The sequence below is a fragment of the Ananas comosus genome, linkage group 9, assembly GCF_001540865.1.
Source record: "Ananas comosus cultivar F153 linkage group 9, ASM154086v1, whole genome shotgun sequence".
NCBI lineage: Eukaryota > Viridiplantae > Streptophyta > Magnoliopsida > Poales > Bromeliaceae > Ananas > Ananas comosus.
In genome coordinates, this window is record NC_033629.1 from 1,535,616 (window position 1) to 1,554,564 (window position 18,949).

The 18,949-nt window shown below is 37.3% G+C and overlaps 3 protein-coding genes across 8 annotated transcripts; 1 reads left to right on the top strand and 2 right to left on the bottom strand.

Moving 5' to 3' along the window:
- LOC109715758 (myb-like protein L) lies at positions 1,045-8,782 on the bottom strand. 5 transcript variants are annotated; one of them, XM_020240905.1, is made up of 14 exons: positions 8,276-8,782; positions 6,773-7,230; positions 6,210-6,409; positions 5,605-5,766; positions 5,100-5,414; positions 4,370-4,528; positions 3,724-3,873; positions 3,164-3,343; positions 2,896-3,030; positions 2,629-2,808; positions 2,515-2,546; positions 2,368-2,429; positions 2,006-2,224; positions 1,045-1,906 (listed from the first exon to the last, which is right to left on the bottom strand). In XM_020240905.1, the coding sequence occupies exons 1-12, from the start codon at positions 8,610-8,612 to the stop codon at positions 2,383-2,385; spliced, it is 2,355 nt and encodes a 784-aa protein (XP_020096494.1). In that variant the 5' UTR covers positions 8,613-8,782; the 3' UTR covers positions 1,045-1,906; positions 2,006-2,224; positions 2,368-2,382. The 5 variants fall into 5 exon arrangements, with proteins under 5 accessions (XP_020096494.1, XP_020096493.1, XP_020096491.1 ...); XM_020240904.1 differs by having other exon boundaries at positions 2,515-2,549; XM_020240902.1 differs by having other exon boundaries at positions 1,045-1,661; positions 1,768-1,906; positions 2,368-2,549.
- On the bottom strand, positions 10,565-12,386 carry LOC109715679 (oxygen-evolving enhancer protein 2, chloroplastic-like). The gene is made up of 4 exons (XM_020240795.1): positions 12,041-12,386; positions 11,372-11,604; positions 11,145-11,195; positions 10,565-11,053 (listed from the first exon to the last, which is right to left on the bottom strand). The coding sequence occupies exons 1-4, from the start codon at positions 12,279-12,281 to the stop codon at positions 10,793-10,795; spliced, it is 786 nt and encodes a 261-aa protein (XP_020096384.1). The 5' UTR covers positions 12,282-12,386; the 3' UTR covers positions 10,565-10,792.
- Positions 14,723-15,454, top strand: LOC109714955 (proline-rich protein 4-like). Of its 2 annotated transcripts, XM_020239720.1 has the most exons (2): positions 14,723-15,130; positions 15,179-15,454. In XM_020239720.1, the coding sequence occupies exons 1-2, from the start codon at positions 14,813-14,815 to the stop codon at positions 15,335-15,337; spliced, it is 477 nt and encodes a 158-aa protein (XP_020095309.1). In that variant the 5' UTR covers positions 14,723-14,812; the 3' UTR covers positions 15,338-15,454. The 2 variants fall into 2 exon arrangements, with proteins under 2 accessions (XP_020095309.1, XP_020095308.1); XM_020239719.1 differs by having other exon boundaries at positions 14,723-15,454.

The following is an 18,949-nucleotide window of genomic DNA, read 5'->3' on the forward strand; positions in this document are numbered from 1 at the left end:
CCCCTTGTAAAATAAAAAATATGCACAAGAGGGTACGGTGTGACAAAATGATCATTTTGCCCATCGCCATTTTCGTCTTTTCCCTCATTCTCCTCATCCGCGGACTCCATAGAGGGCATAGCAACCTGGAAGAAGGCAACGCGCAGACGGGCTTCGGGACTGCGACCGTGAGGTGGTTGTGCGCCGTCGAGCTGCTGGAGGTCGGTGGCGCCGGAGAGGGAGGACGGGAGGGGCCCCTGGAGGAGGTTGAAGCGATGGAGGGCGGGATGCAGCCGTCGAGTTGGTTGTGGGCGAGGACGACGATGGAGGCCGGGGAGTCGCCGAGGTTGGCGGGGATGGGGCCGCGGAGGCGGTTGGAGTTGAGGAAGATGGCGTCGAGGGGGGGGTCGAAGAGGGCGGCGGGGATGGGACCCTCGAACACGTTGAAGCAGAGGTCGAGGTAGCGGAAGGTGGGGAGGTCGAGGATGACGCGTGGACAAAGTGGTTGTTGCTGAGGTTGAGCTCATGGAGGAGGGCAAGGCCGGGGAGGGCGCCGTCCTGGAAGCCGTTGAAGCAACAGGGAAGAGGGGCGGAGGGGCATTTTTGGCATAAAAAAAAATTATAACGGAACCGTAACGGAACCCTAACGGCGGGGGGTGAAGTGCAAATTTTTTATTTTACAAGGGGGCAAAGTGTAGGATTTTAAATGACAGGAAGAAAAAGTGAAAAAACGGATTTTGACAAAAGAATTTTTTGTAATTTAGCCTCTTCTTTTTTTTAAGAAATAGGTAGCATTTTTTTTTTTAAGAAATAGGTAGCATGCTATCCACTTTATTTATTTTATTTAAAAATAAACTTAACTGAAAATGAGTATCAACTAAGATTCGAATTTGAGTCTCGGGTACCAACCACCAAGCCTTTTGCCACTTGCTCTAAGAAACGGCCGGTATGATCGAAACTATATGAGGTGTCATGTTTTAGTACTTGAAAAACAAAAAATCAGCAACGATCGTGTACAGAATTAACTAATCAACAAATATGTTATCTATATCTATACACCTCGAATGGAATTAAATGCCCGTTCGCAAGCACGAGACAAATGTTATGACACAATAATATCTGTTTCAATTATGCCGCACCTCCCCAGGAACGATGGGAGGATTGAGTAGAGGAGAGATCATTTCAAGGAAGAGGTTGAAAACACATGCAGAAACTTTCCGACATACGACACAATTTTATGAATCTAAAACCATCATTATGAATTAGATTCATACATAAATATCATTTTTCCTTCTCTTTCAAACTGTTAAAAACACATCGCCACAACATGATAATAAGAAGCTACTAAATTGCTCCAGCAGACCAGTTGAAATTGCTCAATTGGTTAAATAGGAGGGAACTCATCCTGCTTACTAGATGCCTTCACTCTTAACATTTGGTTCTTCTCAGAACTTTCTTCTCACTTTAGGCTGCTTCAAACTGCATGCGATAAACACCATTCCCGACTACAGCATCACGCTAAAATTGTCAACATTAAAGTTAATGATGCCCTTTTAAGTAGCCTGTGTAACAACAAATGGCATCACAGCAACAAATAAAACCACCTAAATATGGCCAAAAAAGTGAACGATGCTCGAGCTAACAAAGTGGGTTTCTTCTGAATCGGAGCTTTCGAATCTTCCCTGTGCGGTCGAGGATCAGATTGCCCAACAAAAAAATTTGTTAGCAGATGTCAAGGCCATAATCTTCGATGCGAACAAGAGAGTTAAATAACCTAGTCCAGAACACCTTGTGGTTTTCTTTTTCTTGTGCGATTTGACTGTAAGGAATTTTGTAAGGAGTTTCAGCAATGTTGAATCTTTTCGGTTTTGAAACAATTCCTGCAAGATATTCTCATTTTCTTCAGCTTTGTAATGTTGATTTTCAGCTGCATTGGTCAGTAAACCACCAAAATTTAGATGCAAACATACACACAGCAAATAGGTTTCCAAAAGAAAAAAAAAGAAAGATCAGCTGCTTTACTTACCATAGCTAAGAGCACAAACACAACTATCTATAATTCGGTATCAAATAAATCTCTTCCTTGCCCTCATGTGATTCCACATTCAGCAACAGCCAAGCTTACAAAATGGGTACAGTTAACAGTGCAGGAGCTCGTTCAGCAGAATTTATCATGTTTTCAACCCTTGAAAGTTATTCCGAGAATCGATCTGATTTTCCTTTTTACTTGTTTAATTGCTGAGCGCTGCAAATAGAACAACAAAATAGATGAAACAACGTCAACCAGCGCGCACGTGCGCTGTACGTGCACGCCCACAGAGCAAGCTCTCGGGCGTGCACGAGAGAGAGAGAGAGAGAGAGAGAGAGAGAGTTGGAATACCATAGTACCTTAATGTTGGCATTCTACTCCTGTAGTGTTCCCATTTTCATCAGTATGGGAATTTCCATTACTATAAAGCAACAAGCCAGAAGAATCCACATTAGCAGAAGTATTTACCATGGAACGCGGTGTAAAATTGTCTCCTGGTGATTTACCAGATTCATTTCTCGACTTCTTTCTTGAGTTGCTGCTACCAAAAAATAAAATAAAATAAAATTATAGACTTTAGCAAAATTCACATCAATGACAAAGTGGATAGTCCATACTACCTTGATGTTTCCCTTTTCTGCTTAATGCCCATCTTCTCAGCAGTACAAGAATTCACACCATGCAAACCAGGCATGTTAGCAGGAACATTATCACCAGAAGGATTTGCTATGCCATCAGTAGTTAAATTTTCTTCATCTGTTTTCCTGGATTTATCTCTGGACTTCCTTTGGCGACTACTGCTGCAAAATAAGATATATTAAGGCCACACCTGAAGTGAGAGAACAAATTTCAACAAAGAGGCTATTTAGTCTCTTAGCTCACAATACCTGGATGACCTTTTTGTTGACCTCTCAACTCTGACGTCCTCAGCTGTACCAGCAGAAGATTCCATCAGTCCATCTGCTGCTGAATTTTCCTTGCGACATCTTTTAGACTTGGTTCTCATCTTCTTTGTTTGATCACTAAAAAATGAAATGAAACAACAAAAAAGAACTAAATTACAACAAATACTTAAATAATCAAAGACGAGGACTAGAAAAGACAGTATAGAGATAGAAAAAAGAAAAGATCCTATTTTATCCAGGGTAACAATACCTCGATGTCTTCTCAACAGTTTCACCACTTTTAGAACTAATTACGGTAGTAAAGTCATTGGGACCAATTGTCGGTCTCTCGCTCTCCCGATCGACAAAATTAGATATGAGTACGGTTCTTTTCATTTGCCTTGCAGCTTGGAGTAAAGGCACTTCGTGAGGAAGCAGAACCTTCCATCTCCTGTATATCCAACATTTAAAATGCTATAGTACTGTCCTATGAATAAAATTTAAGGCTTAAGTACAAATTTAGTCACCCAGATATTGACGATGTTTGTCCTTGGATTCAATTTCATTCTCAGAGCTTCAACACCAATGCTGAAGCTTGATTTCATTTTAAATTTCATACTTTTAAATTTAATGTGTTGCTGATGTGATGTCCTTGTAATACTGTAGCATAAATGAAGGACTCAATGCTTACAGAGAAAAGACTTTAGGACCCAATTGTCACAATTGAAACAATGAGCATGTAGTCAAAATTTGGGTTCAAATTTGAGGAAACAAATTTGGAATTAGTCATTCAATTGATCACCGCCAATTACAAAAAAATATCTTTCATACCTCCTGCACTGACTATCGGTACGCGGAGGAATGCAGGCTGCAATCCTAGACCAGCAATAACCATGCTCATTTATTGCTTCCAACAATTTCGAGTCCTCTTCAGCTGTCCATGCTTGCAGATTTAAAGATGGGTCGAGACAATTCAGCCACCTGTAGCAGGAATACATCAAGTTAGTGTTGCCATTATATCTATTGCTTGATTGTTGTCAGATAAAATGCACTGATAGTCCTGTAGATATGTGACTTAAATGTGACTTAGTCCATGAACTTCTCAATAAACCATTTCAATCCCTATAAACTTTTCAACATTTTGCAGTTGCGATCTGCACTACTTGCCATCCCATGTCTTACACAAGTAACATACTCTGCAAATGACACTGTCTTATAGAATGATCATTTTACCCATGCACCAAATAAGTGAAGGGGTACAGTAAAAGGGGTATAATGATAATTTCAGAGAACTTAGTTGCATGCAGAGCATGAACTTGGCAGACATTTGATCAGCATACACAGTTAAGGATTTAGGTGCAATATGTAGGAAAGTTCTTCAGTATCAGATGTGCTAGGCATTTAACAAGAAAGTTCTGTGACTAGGTTGCAATGTTGCAAATACAGCAACTATCCATACAAGCTAGCAATGTCCTACCTTTCCCTGCATTGAACCTGAGTCCGACCAGGAGCAAACTGTGCAATTTTGTTCCAGTTTTTGGCCCCAAAAAGCATTACTGCTACTTTCAGGCGCTTGTCCTCATCCACAGACCACCTCCCCACCTTTCTCCTATCAGGGTTTAAGGTTTTTCTCCACCTAAATTAGATGTGATAATGGTTAAAACAAGTAGGTAAGACAACCATCCAGACAAAAAGATAAAATCAAGAAGTAGAGATGCTAAGCTAGGTGACGACCAAAAAAGAACCCTAAGTAAAATATCTGCTAAACTTGCCCAAACAGAAGATATGAAGCTTAAAATGGCAAACTAACCCATTGTCCATAAACAACTAGTAAATCACAATTACAAATAAAAAAAGAGTACTAGTAATATATATATATATATATATATATATATATATATATATATATATATATATATATAAAATAATAATAACCAGCTAAAAAGTTTGTAGATAGTTCTACAAATTTGAAATGAATATGAAAGTCCACGGTGCGGACATTAATGCGGTTAGCAAGACAATAGTACTAATTCTATTTTCATTTTTTACTGTTCTCTGAAAAGGTTATGGACCATGTCATAACAACTAAAATTAGAGTACCAACATTATTCAACAACACTCAATAACTTAAATTTTGCCGAACTGACATTATCTAAGGTGAATTGCTGGTTAGTTATGAGAATTCATGAGCAAGAGGACGTTTTTACCTGTTAGAACATTGAGGCCCTGTACGACTATCCATATGAGAAGCTACAGCCTGCCAATTATTATCACCAAAAGTTTCTACAGCAGCACAGAGAGTAATATCTTCTTCTTCTGTCCAATCCCTGTTCAGTATATGAGGATTAAGGCTTCGCTGGTAACGTGCAAGGCACTGAAAGGGAGTTCTATGTGTTCCCAATGAAATTGAAATATTAATCCAGTTATAAACGCCTCCCTCTTGGACAATAAATAAAAGCTTCTTATCCTCCATCATGGTCCAAGGATTATGATTAATCAACGGATCCTCACAGTTCAACCACCTAGATTGTAAACAGAGGGAGAAACTTAGCAGTCTGCCTTAGACATTTGGGCATTCCAGAATTAGTGCTTTGTGAAATAAACAGTTTCATGAAGTATTGTCTAACATCCAAATTACCAGGACGTAGGAATAAATTTTAAGCTACTCTCTCAAGTAGTGAGCTTCGTGTAGTAAACATCACAGACCCATACCTTGCTTCACACTCCTCGCCAGAACGGTCCGGTAAATACAGAGTGGCCAATCGGTCCCAGTTTACTGATGGAAGGAAAGATCTAATCTTTTCAGGAGGGACTTCAAGATCACTGCTACATAGTGCAGGCATCATATCTGAACCATGGAGACCCTCAATGTTACTGCAAGACAAAAGCTACGGTAACGAATTTTCACATAAGAAAAGTTGCACTGCATGACTAGTGTTTTCAAGAGTAAATCAGCTCCTCACACAACTTCCAGTCCAAGAACAAAATTTGGATATCAACTTAAACTTTGTAGTCAATCTGGATGCCTAACAGAAGGCAAAGGAGCTAACAAAAAAGAGAGATATAGTGAGCAGGCCTATCAATAAATTTATTTCATATCGTAAAATAAGTTGGCAATAAACAACACCATGTATTTGTAATCCACACGTAATTCAATGATAATTCAATAAATTTATTTCATATCGTAAAATAAGTTGGCAATAAACAACACCATGTATTTGTAATCCACGCGTAATTCAATGATAATTCTATCAAATTCTATCGAACACAAGCACTTAATGAATAAGTTGCACTTTCAAAATTAGTGCGATAGGTACCTGTCAGCATTCATCAGATTGCACATCAACATCTCTTGATATTGTTGCTTGATTCCTTTAGCTAGTTTCTCTCTTTCTGTATTTGACCATGGTTGTTTGCGAAGTGAGACGGGAAATCGCTCTTGTACCAGTTTGTATTTTGAAACTTGAGAGTTCTCTTCTGGGCCATAATATAGGACAGGTAATTTCCTGCACGTGTTCTGAAACCAGCCACAAACCAGCCAAGCATATTAATTCATGCCGCTATGTATTTTCATTAAGTATTAAACCAAGCTGTAATGAAAAAAAACCACCGAGAACCACACAGCCAGCCAACAATGAGACATGGGTGTGCAAGGATCTGTGTTCTCTTATCTCCTATTAACAAGTAGCTAAATTCATTGAATTGAAAATTGAGATAGACATCAGTTTGGCAATAGAAATACACAATAAAGCATAAATTTTAAAGGATGAACACAGAAGAAAGAGCACAATGTTACACAGCACAATCTTCCAACTTAAAACATTCAACATTACTAACAACAAAGCAAACAGATACAGAGTATAGAAGTACAGCCACAAACCTTCTGAGGTTGCCTACTGCTTGGTTTTTGATTTGAGATTAACCTGACACGAGGATCCTTCTTCTGGCACAAAATGTGCCCCGCAGTCTTTTTGCAGGCAACCTGAAAATCCATAAGACATTTAACACGATCTTTCAGTTTCTTATTTTCTTCAATCTTTGCTTCAATTTCAATCAGCTTCCGCCTGATGAATTTCTGGCATGACCTGTTCTTCTTGAGGGCATCAACCAAGGCTTGTGCAGACTTTGGAAACTGGGAATGTGTAAGGGTCCTTGCATTGAAGTTGAGAGATTTATTCTCCCCATGGTGTGACACTTTCGCAGTAGAGCCAGAATACTCTTCACTTAGAACACCTCGTTTTCCACCCTTAGGAAATATATCAGGGGTGCCTTGCTTTGACATCAAACCCGAGTCATCAGCTTCTTGTACAAAACTTTCAGACGTTCGTTGTAGAGCATCTAGAACAGCAACTTTTTGAGAATTAGCAAAAATTATAACAAAAATCATGCTAGCAAAAATTAAAATCTCCGAACCGAGGACAAAAAAAACTGCAGCTGTAAAAGTAATCGTCTTTTTCAATCAATGAAGGAAAGTACCAAGGGACAACTAACTATACCAAAAAAATATCAAAAGAAAAAAGAAATAAAGGTAAAAATTTTCGCCCCTACGAGTCAGTAAACATGGTAACTGCAAGTTAATGTACATAGCAGCTCATAAAAGGCCCATAATTTGCTTTTAGCTTTAAAGCGTACAATGCTAAAGACTACAAAAACATATAAATAACTAAGATGATCCCATACCCTAACAGATGAATTTGCTCATCTAGAGGAGATATTCCTTGTTCGTCCTCTTCTAAAGGATGTTTCTTGGATAACTACAGGCCGAGCAATATTCCAACTTTCCATAGATCTCAATTCTCATGGAACAAAAGGGAAGACCTCATAAATAGAGCACATCCTCTGAAAAGTTCGGCCTAATAAATCTCCTCAGTCCACACCAAAGATAAAGCCTAAATTGAGAGAATAAGTCGAGAGTTGTCGGAAGTGCCCTAGGAGCCTTGATGTGATCATAACACAAAACGTAAGGAAAAGCAGTTCTGCTTCCAAAAATAACAATAAGTTCCTTCTAACTTCACTAATCATTCAGTAGTACGCCATGAATTTTGACAGTGCCTGATTTTCAATCATTCAAAGGATTAACTAAATCCTTCAAATCTACTCAGTCACGCAAAGCCTAATATTCCGAATAACTGATACAATTTTCATCTGCTTTGACTCCGCCAATCCGCATGATAATATGAGTGGAATTTTGGTGTTATATGTGAAATTTCTAGTCTTAATTAACAGAAAAAAAAAAGACAGAATAATCTGAATTTATTCGCCGTTTCTAATAACAAATCACGCTTTCCACATTATTCAGCATTGGAATCACACTAACAAGAATAGGCCAACCCCTACTAGAGCAAGAGCACGAGTAAACATTCAAAAGCACCCAACCACTCACCACTCTCATAGTGAGAGAACCGCCTCTGGATGGCGCGTAGGGTTTCGAAATCGTCCTCCTCGTCCGAATCCGACTGCGGGAGGATGCTCAGGGGCTTGACGAAGGGGAGCGACTCCGAGGCCCCCGCCGCGGCGGAGGGCACCGAGAACCGCTCCTGGAGGCGGCGGAGGAGGCCGAGGTCGTCGGAGTCGCTGCTCTCGCCCCCGGAGTCGGAGTCGGAGCCGCCGAGGGCGTCGGCGGGGTCGGCACCGGTGAGCATGCACGCCCGGCGCAGAGCCTCCATGTCCTCGTCGAGGGCGTCGTCTCGGTCGCTGTCGGAAGAAGCGTACGACGCCATGGAGGAGAGGGAACGAGAGATCGGGTTTAGGGTTAGGGTTTGGTTGTTGCGGGGAGAGAGAGGGAGAGAGAGGGGGGAGTGGCGAGGGCGAGGGAGAGGAGGCTCTCGGGCACATAAAAGCGCACGAAGAAGCGCCGTGCGAAGGAGAACGATGCTCCGTGCTCCGTTACGCTTCTCGGTTTATATATAGAGAGCATAAACGATCAAATAAAAAATAAATAAATAAATAATTTTCAATTTTCAATTTTCAATTTTTCAATTTTAAAATTTAAAATTTTGACTATGTTCTCAACAAAATTAAATAAAATCCAAAATCTGTGTTGATTTGTCGTTTACGTTAGTTTAATTTTGCAAAACAAAAAAAAAGGTGAAAATATTTAAAAAAACTCACATAAAGTATAGAATATTTAAATTTTACTATATAATCGTTCAAATTTTTGATTTTAATGCTTAATTTTTTAATTTATTTGATTTAGTTTGTTTGATGACTCTCCATATAATAGTTGCATTAATACAAAAAAAAATATTAATTAAATCTGAAAAAATAAACTACTGATTTAAATTTTAAAGTTAAAAAGCCAATACTTGACTTATATTAAATAAATTAAAATATTATATAGCAAAATCAAAAATTTAAAAGCTAGATAGCCATGATACATCTAACGCACTTTCTCACTGCATATAATATAATCTCTTCATAAGAGAATTTAACTGTGGGTGTTTATTTAAAATAACTGGAAATATAAAAAAGGTATTTTAATATTAGCTTTTTAAGAAAAATAAATCAAAAAATCGAAAATTTTTTAAGGACATAAGCAATTGCCCCTAATTTAATTTATCTTAATAAACAACTACATAAGAGTCCGCAAAACGAGAAAAAAAGAAAAAATTTCAAAAACCATCCTTGTGATTTTACATTTTTTTACTTTAATATCTTATGATTTAAACTGTATCAATTTAATGTCCTGTGCTTTTATTTTTATTTTTTTATTATCGATTATCGGTTATCGATTCTACTAATTTTTTTTCGTTAAATAAATAATAATATTAAAATTAAAAAATACTAAAGTAAATATTCCCTAAATTTAAAGTAACATATCCGAAAATTTTTGTATATTAATAAAAAAAATGATGAAAAGATAAAAATAAAATTACAAAACATTAATTTGATATATGCGAAACCACGGGATGGTATTTGAATTTTGAAGTGAACCCAAAAAACAAAAAATGTAATTCCCTGTCTCCACGATCGAACCAAATCGCCATGGAAGAGCTTCGTCTCCTCGCTCCCATTCCTTCTCCTCCAACGACGACGACGAGAGAAGCTGCTTCATCTACACTTCGTTTCCCTTACCTCTGCGCGATTACTACTGCGAATTCAATCCCTTTTACGTAGCTCGCTCTTCTTCTTCGTGTTCTGAAGCAAATGCGGTGAGTCGATCATGGCGTTTTATATATATATTTTTTCGATCTCTTTGATTTGTATGCTTTTTATATGATGTTCATTTGATGATGATGATATCAATAATAGCTTCGATTTGTAGTCGAACGAGCTATAACAAGGTTTTTAAAAAAAATGAAAAGAGAGAGAGAGCATGGAGATCCCCTCAACTATAGGGCATTTATAAATAGGACCTTTTAATTGTTTTGGTTTGAGTTATTTTCCTTAATTGAATTGGTATTCGAAGGAATTAATTGTTCAATATCTATTCATCATCAATAGTTAATCAAATTTGCAATTCCGTTAGCTAAAAGAGTGTTCTATTTGTTCAATTTGTCAGGATCACAGTTTAATTTCACAAATTTTTGTATTTGAGTGATGCAAATGGCTTAAATCTAAATAATCCTGTGCATTTTTTCCTTGTGAGAGATAAAATTTCAATGGTTTGTTCCTTTCCAGGGTTAGAGTCACTTAGGATTACTGATAACATGATGTTTAATTCTCTTGCATATTTCACACCACATCCAAAGGTATTGATCTTTTTTTGTTTATCTTTTGTTTTTTTGGATTGTTAAATAAGCATAGAAGAGATACAAAATGAATATAATTCTAAGGTTTGAACAAATTACAAGGTCTAATGCCAGAGACTTTCAATAGCTCTTGTTGAATTCGCTTATTTGCAAACAGAGAGGCTTCTTCATTCACCTCCTCTCTATTTCTTTTCTTTTTTTGGTCAATCTCATGCGACATTGAAGGAATTGGCCGTGCTCTCGACAAATTTCCTGGCTCCCTTGAACCATCTCTTGTCGCCGGCTTGTGCTTTGCATATGTAGAGCTTCCCATCAGAAACCGTTGCTGTGATGAGCTGGTGCTTCCCGCCCTCGTCCCCGTCGGCCGTCCTTGTCAGGACCGAGAGGAAGTAGTATTGCTTCCCGCCCACCACCGGGGTCGAGGTTTCTAGTATGTTCGCTGTTGCTACCGCGTCGGGGTCGAATCCACCCTATCGGAATTCATTGGTTTAGATTTACGTAACACGAACGATGGCGATAAACAGTTAATAGAGATCAGTAAATTGATGATCTTCAATGTACCTCAGCATCTGTTTTCCCAGAGTAAGCTTGTTTTCCTAGCAAGTAATCAACCTGCATTAGAAGTAGTCATACTTGTCAAGTTTATACAATTTATGACAAAGATTTGCAGCCCAAGAAGATCACTAATCTTAGCATTGAGCCTGACTAGTATAGCATTGTTATCAAAACACCGATCCTAATACAATAATCTTTGGAATGGTTTGTGGGGGGTTAGTGTGATTGTTTACTTTTGAGAGGAACTCCTCGGGGGAGCCGTAGTCGGTAATGGACTTCTTGTCGGTGGGGGTAACCATGACGGCGACATTGCTGGTGGTGTCGAAGTTGTCCTCGTACCTCAGCACCTGTCCCGGGTACTCCACCTCCTTGCTCGGGTTCCACTTCGACGGGATCAACAGCTTGAACCCATCCCCATTGTACGGCAAGAAGTCCGTGTTCGTCTTCGGCTTCCCGAAGACGTTTGCTGCGCCCAGATAATATATGCTCAGTGTTTTTAGATGGGTATGAAAATCAGAAACTTTGTTTGCTCTAGTGTTTTTTCTTTCCTTCGCATTTCACCTCAATTTATCTTCAAGTTATCTGTAGAATTGTTTAGTTTACGAGATAAGGGGAAAAACTGTAATGAAAATAAATGATGAGACCTTTGAGAAAAAAAAAAACATTTGCACCTTTTCTTACTCTTTCTTGTTAACTCAGCTCTGTAAAAACAGTTGATCATGCAAATGTAAAGCTTTTATTCTTTACTTGTTCTTTATTTTACCTTAATTGTTCTGTGCAACTTCTTTTGAACATATAATGCTTTAACTAGAGGATGATACTGGTTATGATCTTTTGGTATCTGAGAGCTTTCCTTTGTTCTACTTATATATAATTTGAGAGTGTTAGATTACTAAGATTACCAGCTTCTCCGTAGGCTGCATCGGCCGGCGACACCTTTGTGCCGAGGGCGGCGGATCCGAGGAGGATGGTGAGAGCGAGGCGGCGAGAGATTGCGGCCTCGTTCTCGCCCTCAACCCCCGCCTGCTGCTTCTGAGCTCTGCAGACCAGCTGGGCCGGCCTGGCGCTCTGCCCTGCGCGCTGCAACAGCGCGTGGGCGGCAGACGGCACGTGGTGGTGGAGGAAGCAAGCAGTGGAGGCCATCTCTCTCTCTGTAACTTCTCTCTGCCTCTCTCTCCTCTTTCTCACTTGCTCTCTAAGTTGGCTTTGAGTCTAAGGGGTTGTATGGGTTATTGTTGTGGTATGTGTTGTTGATGTGTGGAGGGGGAGTGGATTTTGTGTGGATAGTGTGTGGATGTGGTGATTGGATGATGTTCAGATTATTGGATAGGGTTTGCTGAGATCTGATTGGGCCACGTAGGACTGTAATGTTCTCTCATCCTCTCTCTAGAATGATATGTTTCTATGCTGCTGCTACTGCTGTTACCTAGTTTTGTTGCTGCACATGTATTATTCATTTCAATAATAATTTAACCCTACATGAATGATTAGTTCCACATGTTGTTTTATTTTCCTCCCTCAATTTTTTTGCCTCACTAATTTTCCAGGGTCAAATTAATGGTTACTCACTGTACTATCATCTATGCTTAAATATTTTAGTACTTAAATTGTTGTAGATATTGTATGTTTCTTTCCAATCATAAGAAGAAACATACAATTCGTCCTTGTTTTCTCAAGAAGCCCAAGTGTTTCAATTTGGTAGTAATTAAGATATATTATGGTATCAGGATTGTACAATTAGTCCTTGTTTTGTTACAATACATTCAATTCACTCACATTGAATAGCATCATTCAACAATTGCATCGTTTAAACAAAAAAGGGGAGGAAAAAAAAAAAAAAAAAAAAACTCAATTGTGTCCATTAAGCATGGAGGATAAGAGGGAATGGAGATGGACATGAACACCAAGAAAGGAGAAGCTCGGCAACGGCGGAATCTTCGGCGACGGGATCGGCGGCAGCGAGAAGTCCGGTATCTCCACCGACAAGTTCGGCAGCTTCGGAATGGCCGGAATAACGGCCGGAAGGTCAGCGCGAAGATCCGCGGGAATGGGCGGAATATCGGCTGGAAGGTCAGCGGGAATCATGTCCGCGAAAGATGATACATTTGCCGCCGCTGCCGCTGCCACCGCTGTCGCAACTGCGTCCGGAGGTAAATCCGTTAAAAGCCGCGCGGCATCGCAAGATTTTACATCGGAGACGGAGATCGCCGCAACTAAGATTGCGAAGAAGAGGCGATTCATGGAGATTATCCTTAAAAATTCTAATGTATTTCGTGAAGGTAGAGATGTTTATGTATGAATCTTTTATTAGATTACGTAAATGAAATGTTTATAGGGTGCTAAAATTTGGAAGTTGCAGGAATAGGTAACTCTCGGTTTGTGGCTAAGAGTGATTTGAGCTTGGAACGCAATTAAATAGTCAACATTTTTGAATTGGGTCTCTTTGATCTTTGGATATTGCATGATTGCCTTCTCACTGGGTATTAGTCACATGATAGTCCCTGAGATAATTTGTATTTGCAATTTGCCCCACATTGTATCTAAAATTAATCATTCAACTAATTTCTAGTCTCTGATGATTTTTTGACCTACGCGAATTGAGACACCAATTAATGGATGCTATGTGTCGCGATAGATATAATCAAAGCTAAAACTTTTTTTTTAGTTTAGAAAATATTGTTTTTTCCTATTGAAATTTTTTTTTTACATTTAAGTACATGGAATTCTCCTATTTTGGCTTATGCGATGCAAATTTTGCAGAGTGCACAAAAAACAGCAGCGAATTACTGACTCGACAGTCCATTTAAAATGTGAATATCGATTTAAGTGATAATCAGACAGATAGACTAATTGGTAAGTAAGATGAATATACTTTTACGAACAATGAATAAAAATTTTAGGAAAAATTTCAAATACCACCCATATAGTTTCACACTTTTTTACTTTAGTGCCTTGTGGTTTAAAGTGTATCCATTTAGTTCCCCGTGGTTTCAATTTTATCTTTTTATTATCGATTTCACTAATTTTTTTCGTTAAATTAATGACAAAGTTAAAACTAAAGGATATTAAAGTGAATATTCGATAAACCTAGGTAAAGTATTTGAAGTTTTTGCATATATTTAATTAAATATTAACGAAGTTACTGACGAAAAGATAAAAATGAAACCCCAGGACACTAACTTGACACACATAAAACCACAAGGTAGTAAAATAAAAAAGTACGAAACTAGAGGAGCGGTATCTAAAGTTTATGCGCACCGAAACCTGAAGAGAATTTGTAGCACATGTAAAATTAAGACCACATTTTAGCAGTTTTGAGGTGTATTTGTGATGTGGTATACAAGGTATAGTGAAAAAATAACCCCTACCATAGATTGACAGTTGTAAGCTTAGAGAGATAATAATTGTTAGGATTGGTGAACTAACAACAAAACACATCTACCTCTTCTCATTTTTTTTCTCACCAAAGCAAGCAACTTTAACCCAATTGAATCCCAACCACCAATCTAACCCTAATCTCCTCCACATCAACTCCCTTTCCCTCCTCACTATATAAACACCATATAATCCCCATGCAATGCTATATCTCATCATCACAAGCCCCAAGTAGTAGTAACCAATCTCCAACACCTAAAGCTCTAATCACTTTTGTGATACTCTCTCCCGCTTCTCGCATGGCTTTTAAAACAGCTTCTCTGCTCCTCGCGGCTGTGCTTGTTCTCGTCGCGACCTGCACGAGCAACGCAGCCCGCCGGCTCGAAGACGCCACTCCTTCCACGGAGGTGCCACCGATTCCGAAGGTTGAGGAGCCGCCTATCCCGAAGGTGGAGGTGCCACCGATTCCGAAGGTGGAGGTGCCGCCTATCCCGAAGGTGGAGGTGCCACCGATTCCGAAGGTGGAGGTGCCGCCTATCCCGAAGGTCGAGGAGCCTCCGCTCCCGAAGGTCGAGGTGCCGCCGATCCCGAAGGTCGAGGTGCCGCCGATCCCGAAGGTCGAGGTGCCGCCGATCCCGAAGGTCGAGGTGCCACCGATCCCGAAGGTCGAGATACCGCCGATTCCGCACATTCCGGACATCCCGAAGGTCGAGTTGCCGCCGATGCCTGAAATTCCGACCATCCCGGAAATCCCGAAGATTCCCTTCCCCTTCCACGTCCCGCCTCCGGCCGACGACCATCCCGCCACCGCAGCAGCACCATGAGGTGTTACATATACAAAGAGAGAAGTGTTGGTGACGAGCCCCGGGTGCTTGTTTCCTGTGCGTGCATGGTACGTACGTACGTAGATGAATAAGAGTTTAAGGAGTCTACTTATAGTAGAGGGAGAGTCCTTATATATATATATATATATATATATATATATATATATATATATAATATATATATGTATTTGCTTGTGATTTGCTTTGTTTTAGATTTGTTGTGTTTGGGAGTTTGGGTTTTACTTTATTTATTACATTGTTGTTTAGATTTTGGTTTCGTTTAGTGTTCGTTTATGTATATATACATGGTCGGAATATTACATTTTATGATTTACCAAATGCAATAAGTATTTCTTTATTAAATAATGCGAAATAATTTATCCTGCATTACTCTCCAAATACTTAAATTATCAGATAACGGTATTTTTAATATTTATATTCAATACTTCTTTTCACATCTTAACTCAAAATTTTTCGATAGATCCACCACGTGAACTTAAATTGAATTGGTTAAAATTTTATACTCTGATACCATATTGAATTAAATAAAATAATCGTTATTCTTCAAAAATTTTATCTTTAACTATGAAATACGAATGTCCCCGACTGTACCTGTTATGCATGCGCCACGCACTTTGTTAGACACTATTTCTTTGGACGTTTGATTGGTTGGTGGGGTACATCAATTCATAAAGATCATCTAAGAAATGCTCTTTGTATTAAAACTATCTAATTAAAAAAATTAATATTTCATTATTGTTTCGACTTGGCACGAGACAGTGTTGGGCCCAAACAGGTTTGAGCCTTACAAGGACCAAAAACGTAAATGGGCCCAATTTGGGCCCATAATGGGCCTTGGTCCATTTCATTGAAACTCAGAATCTATTGAACAAGTATATAAAGCTATTCCAATTAATTGCAAAATGTAAGGGGCCGTTTGGTCGGATGTAATTAGAAATGCAATACTGTAATATACTGTTAGAGATGCAATAGTTATAACTATATATATCTTATTTGGTTGGATGCAGTAGAAGACATTGCAATTATAAATAATTTGTTTAATTGTGTGTAGTTGAAAAGTACATTTATAAAATTTTATATGGCCTTCAATATAGAAAAATTATTATTTATTAAAATGATTAGAGAGGTAAGTTTACTTTTTATACTCTATCCAACTGCAGCAATTGGAACTACGCCACTGCTGCAGTTGGGCCTCCTCGTGTAGTTCCAACTGCAATAGTACGGATTCGAATGCATCAAACTAAATACTGAATTTAAATTTACATATAGTTATAATTGAAGCATACGTAGTTGTAATTACATGTAACCAAACGGCCCAGCTCTAAAAGTTATTCTGAGTTTATAATTCTTCCAGGTACCGTTTGGTTCGGGTATAAGCAAGAACTAGCTATTATAGGAATAGGTACAAGTATGGGAATAAAAAAAATAATGTTTGGATGAAAATTGGGTTGTTCCGGAGGATAAGAATAATTTTAGGTAGTTTTGTATAGAAAATGAAGGTGTTGGTGAGAATAACCGAGAACTACTATTCTCGGCTAAAAAATTAGCGTTTGGATATAAAAGGGGATAAGGGCCTATTCCTATCCCTATCTCCTAACCAAACGCTACCCCAGTTGCTATGGATAAGAAGTTACATGATATATCATTACCAATATAGGAATAATTAATATAGGTTTTTAAGGCCCTATTTTTGACTTTTTCCTTTACTTTTTTGACAAGATATTTTAGTCAAAGATACCTGGATGTGGAATAAGATCCTGTTAGAGGATAAGGTTGAGGAGCTTATTCTTTTTATGGGTAAAGGTTAAATGAATGAGTTTTGGGACCTTATAAAGTTGAAGGTATTATAGCTAAAATAAAATATGTTGGTTAAATTACATTTTTTGCAACTTTTGACTTGAATTTTTTAGATTGTTGCAATGGAGTCTCATGATCCAATTTAATTAATGAAAAACTAATGTGTCGCTATTAGCAATAACTAAAATGTTTATATTACTGTATTTAATATAAATATCAAAAATATTGTTCTTCGACAATTTAAACTTTTCGAGACAAACGATTGTTTCACATTTTCAACATAGTATGTTCCTCACTTCATTTAATTTATTCACATTTAATCAAGCTTAAAAACTCTTCAGCGCATAGCTTCATTTAATTATTTCACATTTAATATTCAAGTTTATTTATTTAGTCTATCTAAGAGTCTCGAAGCAAGACATATTGAAAAGTTTTGAATATAAAAATATTATTTTCTGACAATATAAATTTTTGAAGGCAAAATATTATTTAATATTATTTGACATATTATTATATTAGCAACAAAGTAGTATTTAGTCACTAAATTGAACTATAAAACTTAATTATAAACATCAAAAAAGTTTGTCACTTTGGATGTTTCTCAATTTTTAGCTTATTTTTGTCATTTTCTAGATAGTAAACTCTATCCAAAAAGCTTTGTTTTGCAACTCCAAATCTTTTATATAAGGGTTAATTGCATACACGTTTCTATAAATATATTGAATTGCAAATATATTCTTATAAAATGCAACTTTTATATTTTGTCTCCGTAAAAATTCTAATATATTCAAATATGCTCCTGCTGTTAGAATCCGTTATAAAATTTTAGTTAATCATAGGTTAAATATTTAACCTTGATTAGTTTATAAAATAATTTAATATTTTTATTTTTCTTATATTATACTATTATGACTTTTGGAGAGATATATTTATGATGACAAAATTGAAAATATAAACAATTCTCTAATGGTAACAAAACAGAGAGATATATTTGAAAATATTAGAACTTTTGCATAAACAACATATAAAAGTTAACTTTGTAGGAATATATTTGTAATTCACTATATTTGTAGAGGATTGTATGCATCTAATCCTTTGTTAAAATACGAATACTGAGTATAATTGGGCACTTTTGTAACACTTTTATATATAATTTAAAGAACACAAAACCACCGAAATACCCTACAATGTAACTGGGCACGTCACAGCTGTAACATTTATTTTATTTTTTTAATTATATACATATATAAGTAACTTAATAATTATTATTATTTTACTACAAAGTGTTGTAAGTGTTAACATCATGAACTGTAAATACAGTATAAATACATATAGAATGTGATCCGATCATCTTAATAAAGTTTTGCAATCCAATTTAAAAATTAAATTTTGAACTTAGTTGAGATGATAGTAAGATAAAAGATTAGTAATTTTTTTTTTAGCATAGAATAATTGAAACTGAGGCTACAATTAAAGGGTTATTTTTTTGTAATTTAATCATATATAAATAAAAATGTTTGCTAATATATAAGGACCCATTTTGTGGGCTATCTATCATAGTTAAGCATTATTTTTTGCGCTTTCTAATAAAACTGTGGAAATTATATCTGAATAAAATCATTACGATCTACACAATGCAATATATATATATATATATATATATATATAAAAGCACGTATATCAAATTTGGGTCTGTCGACAGACTCATTTTTCGACGGAAAAATTTAGCGCCCATTTTCCTCCTTCTGTACGAAAAAATTTTAAAAATAAGAATAAAAATAGAAATAAAAACAG

Coding starts and splice junctions, on each gene's coding strand:
- LOC109715758 (XM_020240902.1), bottom strand. CDS start 8,612: ATGGCGTCGTACGCTTCTTCCGACAGCGACCGAGACGACGCCCTCGAC. Junction 3,344..3,723: donor ACCGATAGTCAGTGCAGGAG/GTATGAAAGATA, acceptor TTGGATATACAG/GAGATGGAAGGTTCTGCTTC. Junction 3,031..3,163: donor ACTGTTGAGAAGACATCGAG/GTATTGTTACCC, acceptor TTCATTTTTTAG/TGATCAAACAAAGAAGATGA.
- LOC109715679 (XM_020240795.1), bottom strand. CDS start 12,281: ATGGCCTCCACTGCTTGCTTCCTCCACCACCACGTGCCGTCTGCCGCC. Junction 11,605..12,040: donor TGCAGCCTACGGAGAAGCTG/GTAATCTTAGTA, acceptor ATCTGGGCGCAG/CAAACGTCTTCGGGAAGCCG. Junction 11,196..11,371: donor CCGAGGAGTTCCTCTCAAAA/GTAAACAATCAC, acceptor CTTCTAATGCAG/GTTGATTACTTGCTAGGAAA.
- LOC109714955 (XM_020239719.1), top strand. CDS start 14,813: ATGGCTTTTAAAACAGCTTCTCTGCTCCTCGCGGCTGTGCTTGTTCTC.